This window comes from Neofelis nebulosa, chromosome 4 (assembly GCF_028018385.1).
Source record: "Neofelis nebulosa isolate mNeoNeb1 chromosome 4, mNeoNeb1.pri, whole genome shotgun sequence".
NCBI lineage: Eukaryota > Metazoa > Chordata > Mammalia > Carnivora > Felidae > Neofelis > Neofelis nebulosa.
The window spans coordinates 125,923,013-125,940,930 of record NC_080785.1 but is presented as its reverse complement, the minus strand read 5'-3'; the positions used below and the strand labels follow the sequence as shown (position 1 = coordinate 125,940,930).

The 17,918-nt window shown below is 36.3% G+C and overlaps 1 protein-coding gene across 1 annotated transcript; it reads left to right on the top strand.

The window, feature by feature from the left end:
* The first annotated feature begins 1,868 nt into the window (after positions 1-1,868).
* Positions 1,869-3,855, top strand: LOC131509884 (T-complex protein 1 subunit zeta-like). Its single transcript, XM_058726190.1, is given in 2 exon segments — positions 1,869-2,588; positions 2,590-3,855. Coding segments are annotated over 2 exon segments (1,632 nt in total). The 5' UTR covers positions 1,869-1,892; the 3' UTR covers positions 3,526-3,855.
* Positions 3,856-17,918: the final 14,063 nt, after the last annotated feature.

Here is a 17,918-nt window from a genome sequence, read left to right as displayed (position 1 = left end):
CAGATTCTCTTCTAGAGGCTCCAGAAAGGAACCAACCCTGTGACTTCTTGATTTTACACACAGAGATCTGTAACAGACATCTAACATACAGAACTATAAGATAATGAAAGTGTGCTATTTTTAGCCATAACTATGTTGTAGCTTATTATATGAGCAATAGAAAATTAGTGCATACACCAAAGGGTAGATAGCTTTAAGAGTTCTAGTTATTCTACCCTGAAAGAATAGTCCTTTGGATTATCTTTTCTTGCCAGTGTCACTTTCTAGGAGGTTAGATTGTATTTTTTTCTGATTCTAAAGCCCATGTTTGTTTATTTCTTTTGTTGTTGTTGTTTTGTTTGGTTTTCCTTATTTTAGCATTCTCTGTCCAACATGGTACATGAAATTAAGTATGAACTGGTTCTAAGAAATTATTCATTATCATTCTGATGTTGCATATTTGTTCAGAGAGTAGAGCAATGCAATGTTTATACTAACAGCAGGAAGTTTTGTTTTTTTTTTTTTTTTTTTTTTTTCAGCAGGAAGTTTTTAATGTGGCAGACCTTTCTGGAATCCTGCTTCTCCCAGTTAGTGTCTGTATATCATCTAGCCAACAATTCAACTTCTCTAAACTTCAGTTTCCTCTTCTGCATACTGAGAATAATATTAATAGTTACTTCAAATGTTTAGTGTGAGAAGGAATGCATTAAGTAATTTTTTTTATAATTCATAACACACAACACTTCATAATGGTAGCTGTTTTATGATGATGGTTATTGTCATATGATTCGAGTCATGGGTCCTTCCTTCCCACAAGGGAAAGAAAGTGCCAGAAGCTCTCCCTTCTCTCCCTTGCTATTTAATTATATCCTTCTAACACTAATTTTGGAATGTGGACTGCACAACAGTTACACTTCTGCTGATTAGGTCAAGTTGTGTTTTAAAAATTAAATTAAAAATGTAATCATATGGTTTACATCTGCAGTAGAAAACTGAACTTTAGTAAATACAGCACAAGAAAGAGAAAATGAACAGGTAGGCTTAGGAGCAAATCCCATTGTTTTTAATAAGTCCAAGCTGCAGGGAACTTTTCTTACAATTTGACTTCCATGTATGGAACAAGTTTTAAAAGGAAGGATGGGGATGTCTTTGGATGAGTTTGTTAGGAGAGTTCATTTTATTTATTAATGCAATAAACCTGTGCTCTTGTATAAAATGAAAATATTTGGCATACTGGCCCAAAGATCTTGACTTGGAATCCTGCCAACGCCATGTAGAAACAGTATGATCTTAGCATAAATCACTGTTACGAATTGCAGTAACTCCATCTATCATTAGTGAAAATGCCTGTTTTACTCAACCACAGGGAGTGGTCTGAAGGATAAGATAATACAAAGACCATGACCTTTATGAAACATAAAGCAACCTTTAATTTCAAGTTTTGTTATGTGTAGAAATGGGGTCATATTTTTGAGTCTGAAAGAGACCCTTTAGCTCATCTAAATGTAATCTTTAATTCTACAGTCAAAGAAGTGGATCTAGACCTTCCATAAATCAACCAGATTTGGAGAGCAAGTCAATAGCAGGATTGTATAAGGACATCTACATTTCTAGAAAAAAACACAATCTCAGCTCTGGGCTAAAAAACATATGATCATGCTAATACCTACACTAAAAGAACTTGATGAAATTCAAACCCATTCATGACAAAAACACTAAAAACAAAACACCCAACTAGAAGCTGAAGGTGTGATGCTTATTTTTTTGTGTCAACATGGCTCAGCCATGGTGACCAGATACTTGGTCACACATTATTCTAAATGTTTCTGTGAGGGTGCTTCTTAGATAAGATTAATTGACATTTAAAATATAAGTATTTAGAGGCCACACTGAGCCGGCTTTAGGCACTCCGCATGCCTGGTCTCCTCCTCTTCCTGTGGTGGTTAGCTATGATGGCCGTGAAGACCCTGAACCCCAAGGTCAAGGTAGCCAGAGCCCAGGTGGCGCTGGTGGTCAACATCAGCGTGGCTCGGGGACTGCAGGACGTGCTGAGGACCAACTTGGGGCCTAAAGGCACCATGAAGATGCTTGTTTCTGGTGCTGGAGACATCAAGCTTACTAAAGATGACAATGTGCTGCTTCATGAAATGCAAATTCAACACCCAACAGCCTCCTTAATAGCCAAAGTAGCAACAGCCCAGGATGACATAACTGGTGATGGTACCACTTCCAATGTCCTAATCATTGGAGAACTACTGAAACAGGTGGATCTCTACATTTCTGAAGGTCTTCATCCCAGAATAATAACAGAAGGATTTGAAGCTGCAAAGGAAAAGGCACTTCAGTTTTTGGAACAAGTCAAAGTAAGCAAAGAAATGGACATAGAAACACTTATAGATGTGGCCAGAGCATCTCTACGTACTAAAGTGCATGCTGAACTTGCTGATGTCTTAACAGAGGCTGTGGTGGATTCCATTTTGGCTATTAAAAAACAAGATGAACCTATTGACCTCTTCATGGTTGAGATTATGGAGATGAAACATAAATCTGAAACTGATACAAGCTTAATCAGAGGTCTTGTTTTAGACCATGGGGCGCGGCATCCTGATAAGAAAAAAAAGAGTAGAAGATGGATACATCCTCACATGCAATGTGTCATTAGAATATGAAAAAACAGAAGTGAATTCTGGCTTTTTTTACAAGAGTGCAGAAGAGAGAGAGAAGCTTGTAAAAGCTGAAAGAAAATTCATTGATGATAGAGTTAAAAAAATAATAGAACTGAAAAAGAAAGTCTGTGGTGATTCAGATAAAGGATTCGTGGTTATTAATCAAAAGGGAATTGACCCCTTTTCTTTAGATGCTCTTGCAAAAGAAGGCATAGTAGCTCTGCAGAGGGCTAAAAGGAGAAATATGGAAAGGCTGACTTTTGCTTGTGGTGGAGTAGCTCTAAATTCTTTTGATGACCTAAATCCTGATTGTTTGGGACATGCAGGACTTGTCTATGAATATACATTGGGAGAAGAGAAATTCACCTTTATTGAGAAATGTAACAACCCTCGCTCTGTCACATTATTGGTCAAAGGACCAAATAAGCACACACTCACTCAAATCAAAGATGCAATAAGAGATGGCTTGAGGGCTGTTAAAAATGCTATTGATGATGGCTGTGTAGTTCCAGGTGCTGGTGCAGTGGAAGTGGCAATGGCAGAAGCCTTGATTAAATATAAGCCCAGTGTAAAGGGCAGGGCCCAGCTTGGAGTGCAAGCATTTGCTGATGCATTGCTCATTATTCCCAAGGTTCTTGCTCAGAATTCTGGTTTTGACCTTCAAGAAACACTAGTTAAAGTTCAAGCAGAACATTCAGAATCAGGTCAACTTGTAGGTGTGGACTTGAACACAGGTGAGCCAATGGTAGCTGCTGAAGTAGGCATATGGGATAACCATTGTGTAAAGAAACAGCTTCTTCACTCCTGCACTGTGATTGCCACCAACATTCTCCTGGTTGATGAGATCATGCGAGCTGGAATGTCTTCTCTAAAAGGTTGAACTGAAGCTTCCCTTGTGTCATCTGTATCATGAAGACTACAGAGTGATCCTAAGAATATAGCCATGGAATTTTCGTCCAAGCTTCAAATGATTTTCAAAAGCATTTCCTTTCCCATACAAAAAAGAGAACACTGACACTCAAATTTTGAAGTTCTGAAATTATAATTACAGTATTTTTTTTAATTTCACTGCAGTGTACACCATTAAGCAGGCTGTTTTCACCCAATGAACAGGATGTTTTGCTTTAGCTTCCATGATCTAAAGGTACCATGTTAGACAAGTATGTTACCTACCTTGTTATTAAATGTTCCTTGAAAAGCAAAAAAATAAAATAAAATAAAATAAAATATAAGTATTTAGGAGGTCAGAGGAGTCAAGGATGGAATGTAGACAGTGACCAAAAAAATCTAACTATTAAAAATGTGTAGAATTTTCTCACTGAAGAGGTTGGGAGAAAAAGTGCTGGTGTAAGCAAGTTTATACATGAGTGGAACCTGTAAGGCTAAAATTAAAAAGAATTGTGCATAAGCACTGTATTCTAGTTAGTAAAACTATTTTCCATGGGGTACAGTTGACAATTCTGAAACCACCATACACGTATACTACAGTTGAAAAATGACATAAATTTGATGGTTGCTGGTGAGAGATATTTTTTTTTTCATTGTTACAAGCTCCGAACTGTCAGCACAGAGCCCATCACAGGGCTTGAACCCACAAACCGCGAGATCATGACCCAGGCTAAAGTTAGATACTCACCCGACTGAGTCACCCAGGCACCCCAGTCTGTCCCTATCTTATGAGAACTTTTCTGTGGTATAATAAAGACTGATCATTGAATAACTAATGTTACAATTTATCAACATTAAGCTTGTGATTAATTCCCTTATTTGGGGACTAGAGCAGTAACCTATGTGTAGTTGACTGAAACTAAGAAAGATAAGTAGAAACCACAGAGGAACTGAACACTCAAAGAGAAGAATTAAATTGAATAAAAGTATAAGATATGCAAAGATGCAGTGTTAAGCATTTTAAGCATTACCTAGAGAATTCCAGGATACACAACCACAGAATATTCTTTCAGTAAGGGGACTAGTAACATGATATAGTTAAATAATAGAATACTTTAATTATCTAGAAATAATTTCAAACTGCCTACGGTAATATTGCCAGAAGTTCATAATAATGCAGAAATAATTCCACTAAAAAAAAAAACATCAAATTTGCACGAGGAAAATCCAAGGTTGAAAAAATCACCTGGTTTTAGAGTTAATTTTTTTTCTAACACCTCCTGTAACTAATCTTTTCCAAATGAAGAAAGTATATATTTTATATATGCCTGCCATAAGTAGTCGAAAAGCAAAAGTACCTATAAAGTAACAAATATAGGAGTAGCCTTCCTTTTTAAAAATACATCCTCAGGTATAGTCTCACTTTCTTCTCAACAACCACATTTTGAGTCATAGTTTCTCCTACTCCCATTTTACAGATCAGTAAATGGACCCTGAGGAAAGTTAAGATTCACTAGATCTCATTTCACAAACATTTATTGTGAAACTACTCTGTGCTATGCACTGTGCTAGGAGAGCTCTGTGTCCATTGCTAAATAATCTTGATAGAGTCCCCACCACTGTACAGCTTACAGGCCACGGGGAGAATTCAAGGTGAAGAGACGGCACAGAGGGTCAGTGGCTTGTCTGACAAGAAAAACTCAACTCTAGGCTTCCTCAGTTTTATCATTTTGTAGATCACCGTGACAGATTAGTACCTGCCAAAATGATGGCAGCTTTATGTCTCATCTGGTCTCCAGGGGAGGAGTCTGCTTCTAAAGACTTAAACATGTGGGGATTTACCCTTCTGAAGGGCGACTGGCAAACGGAGGACTGTTGGCCAGAAAATGCTATTTTATTTTTTAATCTTTAAAAAATAGATTTTAAACTTTATTTACTTTGAGAAAGAGTGGGGGAGGGGCAGAGAGAGAGAAAGAGAGAGGGAGAATCCCAGGCAGGCTCTATGCTCAGCATGGACCCCAACACAGGGCTCAAACTCAAAAGCCATGAGCTCATGACCTGAGCCAACATCAAGAGTCAGTCCCTTAACCGACTGAGCCACCCAAGTGCCCCCAGCAAATGCTATCTTATACTTTTATCTTTATCTTTCTTTCCTCCACCCATGGCATGCAGGCAGTGAGGGCAACGGTTTCGGTTTATTATTTACAGACAACTAACTTAGCCAGTCTTTACAAAAAAACAGACAGGTGAATGTGGTTACTGCAATCATTCCCTTAAATCCTAAAATGAGAATGAATAAAAGCATTTACAAGAACACATTTTTTATAATGGTGCTTTGAAGCTCATTTTTCTTTTTTTCATTTTAAAGCATATATTGAAGTTATAGCAACTCATTTGATCTTTAAAATAAACATTTCAGGATAAAAGATTTTCTCTTGATAAAAAGTTGACCTTTGGAACAAATGTCTACATTTATAAAAGAAAGTAAGCTATTGACAGACTGCATGTATTTTAAGCACTCATTTAGCCTATCCATTATTCCAAATAACTGGTTTGATTTATTTCATTAATATTTGGCTGGTCAATTCGATCAAAATGGTTGAACTACTTCTGAGGTGCAAAGCCAGAAATGGTGTCATTGACTTATTCATGTTCACAAGTGTATGGTAAACAACTGAAAATGGGCTTCATGAACCTTTCACAAACCAGAGAATTAAGTGTCCACATGGGAGAAGTGGTTTGAAAATCAAAGCACAGCCAAGCAAAAAAATGTGTTTTGATTTTTAAGTGCAAAGTCCAAATTTGTTTTTAGTTTGCCTCTGAACCTCTTTCAGAGTTTTCCTCCTAAAACTCTTCCTTCCCCTGTGGGATCAAACAGAACAATGTTTTGACATCTTAGTCATTTCCATAACAACAGATTACAGAAACAAGACAAGCAGTCAAACAAGTAAAATGGTTTGAATTTGGAAACTGTTCTGGATCTCTATAATGAATGACATGGAATTGTATCCTTCCTGTGGAGGGAAAAACTGTGGATCTTTTTGGCTGTTTTGATAATCTGTTGAAGGAAAGCCACTAAGACTTTTAAATGCAATCTTATGCTTTTCAAAATGTTGTTTCTTATATTTTGATACATTTTAATTTTTTCACCTTTTCCTTCTTCCTTCCATTCCATTCCCTTGCGTTTCCTGCTAAATTTGTCAGGTGGGATGTAAATGTTAAATTATCAGGATTGACGTGTCAATATGGCCAAGAGGAAAAGGAGCCAATACATCATCCTAGCAGTCATCGCCCCCATTAAAAAAAAAAAAATCTTCTATTGAAAACAGCTGTTTTATTATGCAAAAACTTTACTAAGGTAACTGGCTATTTGCATCCTGTCTTGTTTTGTTTTCTGGGGTTTTTTGGTTGTTGATTGTTTTTAAGTTTTTATTTAAATCCAGTGAGTCAACATACAGTGTAATATTAGTTTCAATTGTACAGTATAGTGACTCAGCTCTCCATACAACAGCCTTTACTCATCACAAGTGCACTCCTTAATCCCAACCACCTATTTAACCCCCCCACCCCCCACTCACCTCCCTTCTGGTAACCGTCGTTTGTTCTCTGTAGCATTTTTAAAATAAATTCAGCGTAACCAAAGCATTAGGGAAAGTAAACGTTTGATTGAATTTATTGAAGAACCTTCAGTTTATTCACAATGGCTGTCACTGCTTGAGTGGGGAAGCAGCATTCGACCCCTAGTCTGAAACTTACACACTGATTATACTGACTACAAGGAGGATATTTTACCTTAATTACTTCACTGATAAAATGGAAATAATAATATCCTCTTCCAAAGATTACAGTGATATGCTTTTAAATCAAAAACTTAAGAATCCTGATTTGTAGCATTTATCATTTTCCATGGTGAGAGTATTATACCAAGTTCCCATTGTAACATTAATGAATAGGGACTTGGGAGGAGATGAACAGAATCAGATCTTAAGAGTCAGTATGAATCAGTTCCAACTCAAAAGGTTCTTAGAACTAATGAAATAAGACATTAAATCATAAACACCTCACACATTAATAAGTACTTATTAAATGGTTCTTATTGTTAACATAATAATTGGCTACATGTATAAAGGTAAGTAGTATATCTAGGCATCCCTGATCCAAAAAACAGAATGGAAGGTCTTGATAATAACTCAAGTTCTATACCATGCCTACCTATGAAATATTATGGGCTAGGTAATTTAGTCAACCCTAAGCCCAAAGTCGTATGTGTTTCTCCTTTGAACACAGTGAAGGAGTTAAGTTGGGTGGGTTTCAGATTCTCTCAGCTGATGTCCAAATTAATGTTCCAGGACTATCAAAACCTACTGAGTTGAATAATTGGCTCAGTAGGTGAGCCAGAGCCATCAGAAAATTGAGGATATGATTCAATGGTTGATAGTGCACTTACTTATATCACTGTTAGCATGGCAGGCAATTCTTGCATGTAGAATTGGCATAATGTCAAAAAATATTGGCTAATCCAGGTTTATATACAGGTTATCATAAACCAGAGTTTTATTTTGGGAACAAATTAATATCCAAACAACTGTATATAGCTACAGTGTTTTTCCTCTCCATAGTATACTTGATAAATCATTTATCATGCCAGTGAAGATAAAGTAAAATTTACGTGCCCCATGAGTGTTGTTTTCTGTAGTAAATAATGCTGATTGAACTATGCATCAAAAAAAATCAAGGTTTATAACCTCTTGGAATACATGCAACTTTCTCTGAATGAAAAATGGAAGGTTATAAATCATAGATAACCACATTGTGCAATAAAATATGTGAGACCTCCCTTACATTGGATGGAATTCTGTCCTATTTATTTGCTTGATTGTATTTTGGCAACTGTAATCTTTATGGAGTAGCTGGTAAGGCCTTTCAGGAGGGACTCAGCTCCAGAAGTACATTAAGGATTTATTTTAGTCACCTCTAATTCTCTTTTTTTTTTTTTTTTTTTTTTCAACATTTTTTATTTATTTTTGGGACAGAGAGAGACAGAGCATGAACGGGGGAGGGGCAGAGAGAGAGGGAGACATAGAATCGGAAACAGGCTCCAGGCTCCGAGCCATCAGCCCAGAGCCTGACGCGGGGCTCGAACTCACGGACCGCGAGATCGTGACCTGGCTGAAGTCGGACGCTTAACCGACTGCGCCACCCAGGCGCCCTAGTCACCTCTAATTCTCTTCTACTTGGGGTGGAGGACTCATAAATATAGATCCCCCATATTTTGAATTGCTCAGTGATTTAAGCTGAGAAAAGGAAAAGCCAGCTCATATACCATTAAATTCCATAAAGTCTAATAAATCAGACTAAGGAAGCTAACATTAGGAAATAAGCTGATGATAGCACTCATTTTTTTTTTTTGCTTTTGATTTCAATTGAGAAAAAATTGAATGCAAAAGCTAGTTTTGCTGAAAGTGTGTCCATGTTCCATAAACATACAGAATAAAGTGTATATTCTAAGGAAAGAATGTATTTTAATCCCTTTTTCTTAAGTTCATTTACTTTGAGAGAGAGAGAGAGAGAGAGAGAGAGAGAATCCCAAGCAGGCTCCACACTTGTCAATGTGGAGCCCCAGTGAGGGGCTCAAACTCATGAACGGCAAAACCATGACTCGAGCTGAAATCTAGAGTTGGATGCTTAGCAGACTGAGCAACCCAGTCTGTATTTTAATCTTTTAATCTTGCTTCTTGATTTTAATAGGCCAGACCAGAGTGGTTAGACAATTAGACACTCATTATGAGATATTTGCCAGATACTCAACATTGTACCAAAAAATCCTGAATCTCTACTCAGTGAATGCAGAGTAAGATGGTGGATAAGATATAATCCCAGATTTTATGGAGTACGTAAGTGGATAAGGAAATAGGGGAGTACATCTAAAACAAAGCAAAATGGGCTAAATGGGTCTTAGGTAATAAGGAAGGCACTTGTTTTGACCCCTGGGTGTAATATGTAAGTGATGAATCACTAATTCTATTCCTGAAACCAATATTATACTATATGTTAACTAACTAGAATTTAAATAAAAATTTGAAAAAATAAAAATAAAACAAGGCAGGGACACCTGGGTGACTCATTTGTTTGAGCATCCAACTTCAGCTCGGGTGGTCATCTCATGACTCCTGAGTTTGAGCCCTGCATTGGGCTCTCTGCTCTCAACACAGAGCTGGCTTTGGATCATTTGTCCCTCTCCCACTCTGCCCCTCCCCCTCTCATGGTCTCCCTGTCTCTCTCAAAAATATAATAAACATTAAAATAATTTTTTAATAAAACAAGGCAGAAGACAAGGTTTGCAAGAAAGCTTCTGCCAGTGCTATATTCCTGTTAAATGTGTGGAATGTCGTTAGGCTTTTCAAAGAGTTGGCTGTTGGTGATACATGAAAAAGGAGATCGAAATTTAACAAATGAAAGTAGAGCAGGAGATCAATAAAGTTGGAGGAAACTCCTAACCAGGAGACATGAAGAGAATTTTATTTTTTTTTGAGAGAGAAAGAGAAGGAAAGACAGAGCACATGCACACAAGCTAGGGAGGGGCACAGAAAGAGGAAGAGAGAATATTAAGCAGGCTCTAGGCCCAGTACAGAGCCAAATGCAGGGCTCAAACTCATGACCGTGAGTTCATGACCTGAGCCAAAATCAAGAGTCTAGCACTTAAGTGACTGAACCATCCAGGTGCCCCAAGAATTTTTTTTTTTTTAATTTTTTCAACGTTTTTTATTTATTTTTGGGACAGAGAGAGACAGAGCATGAACGGGGGAGGGGCAGAGAGAGAGGGAGACACAGAATCGGAAACAGGCTCCAGGCTCCGAGCCATCAGCCCAGAGCCTGACGCGGGGCTCGAACTCACGGACCGCGAGATCGTGACCTGGCTGAAGTCGGACGCTTAACCGACTGCGCCACCCAGGCGCCCCCCAAGAATTTTTTTTAAGTTTTAAGTGGCAATTTTAATATTTTTTTTCCTTTGGAACTCTCTTGTTTCAGCCCTTTTTATTTATGACTTAATTCTCTATGGCAAGGGAGTTGTCAAAACTGCACATGATACACAACACAGAATGATACCCGACACTAGATTAGTAGATGCAGAATCAAAAAAGATCTTTGCAGGTTACAATAATGGCCTCAATATTCAAAAATGAATATTCAACAGGACAACAGGAGGATCCTGCATTTTGATTCAAGAATTCTTTTCCAGGGGTATGAAAAGAGAGAGTGTGGTTCAGTGAGTCCTCTGGCTGCCTCTCATGGCTCAGATCCAGAGTTCTTTCACTGGCTTCTGTGTCCCTTGCCTTCCTTGCAGTTGATTTCAGACCCATAGCTGCCTCTATCCACTTCGTTCCTTGGGGGTTCTAACCCTTCCATGGTGTACCTGGTTGCTTCCCCACTGCCTCTATTCTGAAAACAAGCACTCTGGCCTCTAGTGTTTTTGTAACATAAGTGCTTCATGAAGGGAGTTGACAAAGAATAAGAAATTGCCCAGTCATTGAATTCCAAACTACATCAGACCTAAAGGCTAGTTCAAGGTCTTGAATGCTGGGTTAATGAATCAATAAATAGAGAGTAGGAAACCAGCGGCAGGCATATGGTATGAATGGTATGGCTGAAAACAAAACCTAACAGTTTCCTCCACTAGCCCTCTTGCGCTTTCAGAAGTTTTTTTTTGATCCTTACTCTCTAATAAGTGGGTCACATGATTCAAATGCCATAAAGAATGTAAGCAGATTCATTGTTCACTTGAGTGAAACTCTGGCGCACAGTGTCTGTGGGAAGTAATGAGAACCTCCTTCCCCAATTATCATTATTCTCCCCATGTGAAAAAGCTTTCTTTCTCCTTGCCTGGAGCCTATACTTCTGGTAGACTTTCCAACAGCGTCAAACAGCACGGCATAATTCCATTACTCCTGGAACTATTCTTACATATTTATCCCTGCTGATATTTGTGATCTGGAGAAGGTAGTTTGAATACAGATGAGGCTGTATGATATGAATATAGGTTCTCTTTGTTTTCTATCGTTTGATCAAATTAAATTCTCGTTAAAATAACAAAACTCTCTTATAAAGTATCACACTGAACCGCAAGTTTGGTCTGGTTATAATGTAGGGTGGATCATGTTGCCCATAAATACATATAAACTGTTCATTTATCTTATGCCTTCCTTGGTGCCTGACCCAGGGAATATCAAGTGAGATAAGATATATAAGAATTTCGCAAAATGTAGAGTCTTTCACCAGCATTAAGCTCCGTTAAGCTTAAGGTTTTCCCAGATTTTGAGATTTGGTGGCAAGTCTCTTATTTGTGTTAGTAAGCATATTCCATGTGAAAATTCCAGATGAAGAGAAATGGAAAAATTCTTATCATCCATTATGCATATGATTTCAGTGTTTGCCCATATAAATAAAAGTGTATGACTTTTAAGAAAAAGTTCACGCAGAAGCACCACCGTGGCTCAGTTGGGTAAGTGTGACTTCAGCTCAGGTCATGATCTCAGTTTGTGAGTTCAAGACGCATATTAGGCTCTCTGCTGTCAGCAAGGAACCCACTTAGGATTCTCTGTCTCCCCCTCTCTGTCTGTCCCTCCCTTGCTCACATTCCCCCTATCTCTCTCAAAAATAAATAAACATTTAAATAATAAATAAATAAATGGCTCACACAACCTGATTAGGTACAGAACTGGATTCTGACTTGTCTTTTCACAAAATTATAGGGTCCTTTTATTCCAAAACTTTCACCTGATTGATAGTGCAAAAGACTTTTTCTTGCCTCATCTGAGTTCAGACTCTATTGTGCCAGTTACTAAAACACCATATCAATGAGGGTACCTAGAAAATGGCCATTAATTAAGACTTCAAATTTTCACACTTCATTACAAACACTGGGTACTGATTTAATCTTTCAATTTGGAACGTACCCCTTTGTTTGTAGTTCATAGGATTTCGTTTTCCCTCTAAGTATTTTTAGAACTTTATAGAGCTTTATGATACTTCCAACTTCTAGGGTGCAATATTCCTAAGAAAAAATGATATTACTGGGTGAAGTTAAATTGTCTACGTTTTAATATGATGTTACCCAGACGCGAACCTCACAGTCAGAATCATGTAATCTTGTTATTTTTAATACTCTTCAGAGGAAAATAGCATTGTTTGTTTTTTATCAGATGTGCTTTTTAAAATAAAAATAGCCAAATTCCATTTTGGACTATACCTCAAGTGATTTTTTTTCCTGGTTTGAATTGACTACTTACAATATGCTCATGTACATCTTCCAAACTTTAAAAAAATATTTTTTTAACATATATTTTTTGAGAGACGGAGAAAGACAGAGTGTGAGCAGGGGTGGGGGGTGGTCAGAGAGAGAGGAAGTCATAGAATCTGACACAGGCTCTGTGCTGTCAGCACAGAGCCCGGCACAGAGCTCAAGCCCAAAAACCACGGGATCATGACTTGAGCCGAAGTCAGATTCTTAACCAACTAAGCCACCCAACCGTCCTACATCTTTCAAACTTTTATTCTTAAGCTATAAATGAATGATTTTAGTTTTTTTTTTTTTTTTTTTTTTTTTTAATTTATTTTTGGGACAGAGAGAGACAGAGCGTGAACGGGGGAGGGGCAGAGAGAGAGGGAGACATAGAATCGGAAACAGGCTCCAGGCTCCGAGCCATCAGCCCAGAGCCCGACGCGGGGCTCAAACTCGCGGACCGCGAGATCGTGACCTGGCTGAAGTCGGACGCTTAACCGACTGCGCCACCCAGGCGCCCCTGAATGATTTTAGTTTTAAAAGTGAATAAACCAGCAAGAAAGAGGAACATTTTTCTTTAAATATTAAAATACAAAATCTATAACATCATATAATCGAATTAGAATGACAAATCATCTTCCATAAAGATATGGCAAAGAATTTTTAATTTGGTGGTGTTTCATAATAAAAATATATGTTGGGATGACTAGAAATATGTAAATAGGTAGAAATAAATGTTTATATATAATGTATAAATAGATTGAGAAGAACAAGATATTATAAAATCATTTCTTATGGAAAATTGTTCATATGTACAATATATATCAAAGCTTAAATAATACATAAAATAAATATTAAAATAAAATGAATATACAACCGTTTCCCAGGAAAAGGTAATCACAAACAAATGGCTATTATAAACATTATGTTATTTTTGAGAAGTAAAGGCTAAAATCATATTTTAATATAAAAAATATACATACAAAAAAGAAAAAAATTACCTAGGAGTTCACAGTTTCCCCATTTTCCATTGATTTGTCTGTTTCTTATTTAGTAACAGTCCTTGATAAATTCTAAATACAGTTGGGAGTGTCTCCAACTCTGTGATTTGTATTTTCACTCTCTTAATGTAATGGTTTGTTTCCTGAATGAATCTAAATTTGATTACGTCTAGTTTATCAATGTTGTTTTGGATGAGTTTGTGGCCCCCTGTTTGAGAAATATTTCCCTACTCTAACCAACGTATTTATCTAGAATGAGGCTGTACACTAGTCAGTGTAAGAATTGACCCATTGAAATAAGGCTAGTTCAAACTGAGATATATACTAAGTGTAAAACACACACTGGGTTTTGAGGACTTAGCACAAAATAAGTTAATATCTCAAAATAAATTAAAAATCTCATGATTTTTATATTAATAATTACATGTTAAAATATTATTTTGATTACTTTGGTTTAAATTAAATACATTGTTAAAACTAGATTTACCTGTTTCTTTTTATTATTTTTAAAAAATTTTTTAACATTTATTTTTGAGAGACAGAGCACGCTTCAGGGAGAAGCAGAGAGAGAGGGAGACAAAGAACCTGAAGCAGGCTCCAGGCTCTGAACTGTCAACACAGAGCCCGATGTGGGGCTCAAACCCATGAACCATGAGATCATGACCTGAGCCAAAGTCAGAGGCTTGAGAAACTGAGCCACCCAGGCCCCCTCTTATTATTATCTTTAAATGGTACTACTTACCATTTTAACTTACATATGTGGCACATTTGTGGCTCATGTTGCATTTCTACTGAACAGTGCTATTCTAGAAGATATTTCATTTTAGATTTTATATTTAGGTCTATTTACATTTAGAATTAATTTTTGAATGTGATATAAATTTTGAGATACATTTGTATTCATATACATCTCCAAATATACCAGCACCATTTATTGTAAAATCCATAGTTTCCTTTAGTGAATTGCAGTGTCACTTCCGATGTGAATTAAGCAATCACATTCGGGTATCCTTCTGGACTCTGTTCTGCTGGTCTTTTTGCCTGTCCATGCTCAATGAACACTGTTTTAATTATTGTAAATTTATACTGTATTTTAAAAGCTGGTAAATTAAGCCCTCCAGCTTTGTTCTTATTGAAAACTGACTTGGCTATGACAAATCAATTATATTTCTATATAAATTATAGAAATGCGTTGTTAATTTCTACAAGAAAATGCTGCCAGGATTTCAGTTGAAATTACATTGAAGCAATAGATCAAGTGTATCATGGCATTTCGATAATGTTGAATCTTAGAAATACATATAGTTTGTGTAATTTAATTTCACTCAATAATTAGCTGTATTTTGCAACACACATGTCTTACACATATTTTTCAGATATTTCTCTTTGTTTATTTGACATTTTTGGTTGCCTTTGTGGATGATATTTTAAATTTTCTTTTTTAAATTAAAGTATGTTTGACATATTAGTTTCAGGTGTACAACATAATTATTCAATATTTATATAGATTTGTAAATGATCACCAGAATAAGTCTAGTTTGCATCCATCACCTTACACAATTACAGTCGTTTATTTTTGCTTTTGTTGCTTTTGCTTTTGGTTTAAATTTCAGATTTAAATTTTCATTTTCTGTTCTCAATTGTTTATGTTGGTGTGTAGTTTAACAATTGATTTTTCAATTATTTCATAGACTTTATGTCCAAAAAACAGCAGATTTCTTACATTAACTTTAATAATTTGTGGAATAAATATGTTATTTCATCCCTGAAAAATGACACTTTTGCTTCTTCTGCCCCAAAATTTTGCACCATGTGGAAACTCGAATGCAATGTTGAATAGTAGTCATGAAAGTGGACATCTGTCGAGACTCTAAGTCTAAAGTTCTCTTTTGTCTAGCAAAAGAGCGGATGCACGATTAAAATGAAAGATGGCTAATGTCCGGGAAAAAGACAAGAACCCGAATAAGGGTCCTTGCCCCATATTCATATAGATCAGAAGACTTGCAAACATGATGGGCGTATACAAAGAAACAAACTAGGAACATTAACTTGTGGATGTGAGGGGGAAAAGGGAATTTTGAAGATATACAGTGTTAGGGGTTTGGGTCAATATAAAACAAAATCCAGGGCCCGGGCAGCTGGGTAGATGGTTGTTAACAGTAGACAGGAGGCGCCTTCCTTGTTTATTATCTTTGCCAGCCTAGGGGATAAGACAGATAGGGGGAATAACCTCAGGGATAATAAGACACCTTTTCTTTTGTTAACCATCTCTGCTCCAGGCTGCTTTGCTTGCAGCACAGTGGTCCAAAGTCCAGTTCACCAATTTACCTAACCTGGCCTTATTCTCCTATGAAAGCAGCTTTCTGCTATAATACTAAACTTGGGGTGCTTTCACCCTGAATATCTAATGTTGTTATTCCTATGTATTGGGCACCTTTGAGCCGATTCTGTTTCAGGCCTTTGCTTCTCTCTCTCTATTTTTGGGGGTTCAGCACCGCCTCCCTATTTTAGGGTGCCTTTACACCTCCCTATTGGCACCTTTGTGCCTCCCTATTCTTGGAGTGCCAATCTTGTTACCCAAACTCGGGTGTGAGCATTTTATGACTTTGTGTTTCTTTATGCCTTGTGAACCCATTGGTGTAGGCCTGGGGGATTCCTAAGCTTATCTCCCACAGACATCTTTGTCTTACTCCTTGATCTCAGGAGGAAATCATTCATTATTTCACTATTATGTGTGACGTTAAGTGTGGCATTATTATAGCTACTGTTTAGCAAAGATGTTTACTTTCTCATCTTTTTCTTTTTTCTGTGATGTGGGGAATTATACTAGTGGATTTTTAAACAATCTTGCATTATTCATCTGTAAATTCTTAAACTTCATTATATTTGTTATATAATATTGGATACAATTAATCATGTCTTACTTAGGATTTTTCCATCTTTATATATAAGAGATAGTGATAGTTTTCCTTTGTTGTAATATATTTCTTAGATTTCTCTATATTTGTTGCCTTCCAAACATAAGCTGAGACTTTTTCCTTTTTCCTAATTTTTCAGAAATATATTTAAGATTAGTATTATTTCCTAATATATCAAAGAAATATACCAGATTTTGACACTTTTTTGATATGATTTTAGTGGATTAATGAATTGTATAGAATTGTCCATTTTTCTCTTTCTTTACATGTCAGTTTTACACAGTTTTAATTTTCAGAAATTTATCTCTTCCATTTGATTTATGAAATGAGTTGACATAAAATTATAGTATTCTCTTTAAAAAGTTTTTTTTTTAATTTTCTATGTAAATCCAGGTTGTTTGACATGTAGTGTAATAATGGTTTCAGGAATAGAATTTAGTGTTTCATCACTTACATACATCACACAGTGCTCATCCCCAAAAATGCCCTCCTTAATGCCCATCACCCATTTAGCCCTTACCCCCAGCAAACACCCCTCCCTCCAGCCACCCTCAGTTCTCTGTATTTAAAGGTCTGTTATGGTTTGCCTCTTTCTCTATTTTCATCATATTTTTCCTTTTATTATTTTTTATTATTTGTAGAATCTGTAGTAATGCTGTCTTTTCATCCTTGATGTTTGTAATTTATTTTACTAAGTGTTTAGTAACTTTTCTTACAAACCAGTTTTTAGCTTTGGTGATTTTCTTCACTCTATAGATACCTTCTATTTAATATATTTCTGCATTTATCATTGGTATGTGTTTTCTTCCATTTTCTGTATGTTTAATATCATATTTTTCTAGATTTTTATTTTTGAATCTTAAGTCATATATTTTCAACTTTTTAAAAACTCTAAACAATGCTTTAGCTAAATCCCTTAATTTTAATGTAAGATTTTTATTACTAATTACCTCAAACTATTTTGAAATTTCTGTTATGGTTTATTCTCTGATTAATGGATTATTTAGAATTTTGGTATTTAATTTCCAAATATTGGGGTTTTCCCACTTGTCTTTCTGTTATTTCTTATTTAATTCCATCAAGGTCAAAGAACATATCCTGTATTATATTAAGCCAACCTATTAAACACATTGGTCAACTGTTTTATATCCCTCTTAATTGATTTTTGACTGTTTTATTTGTACTG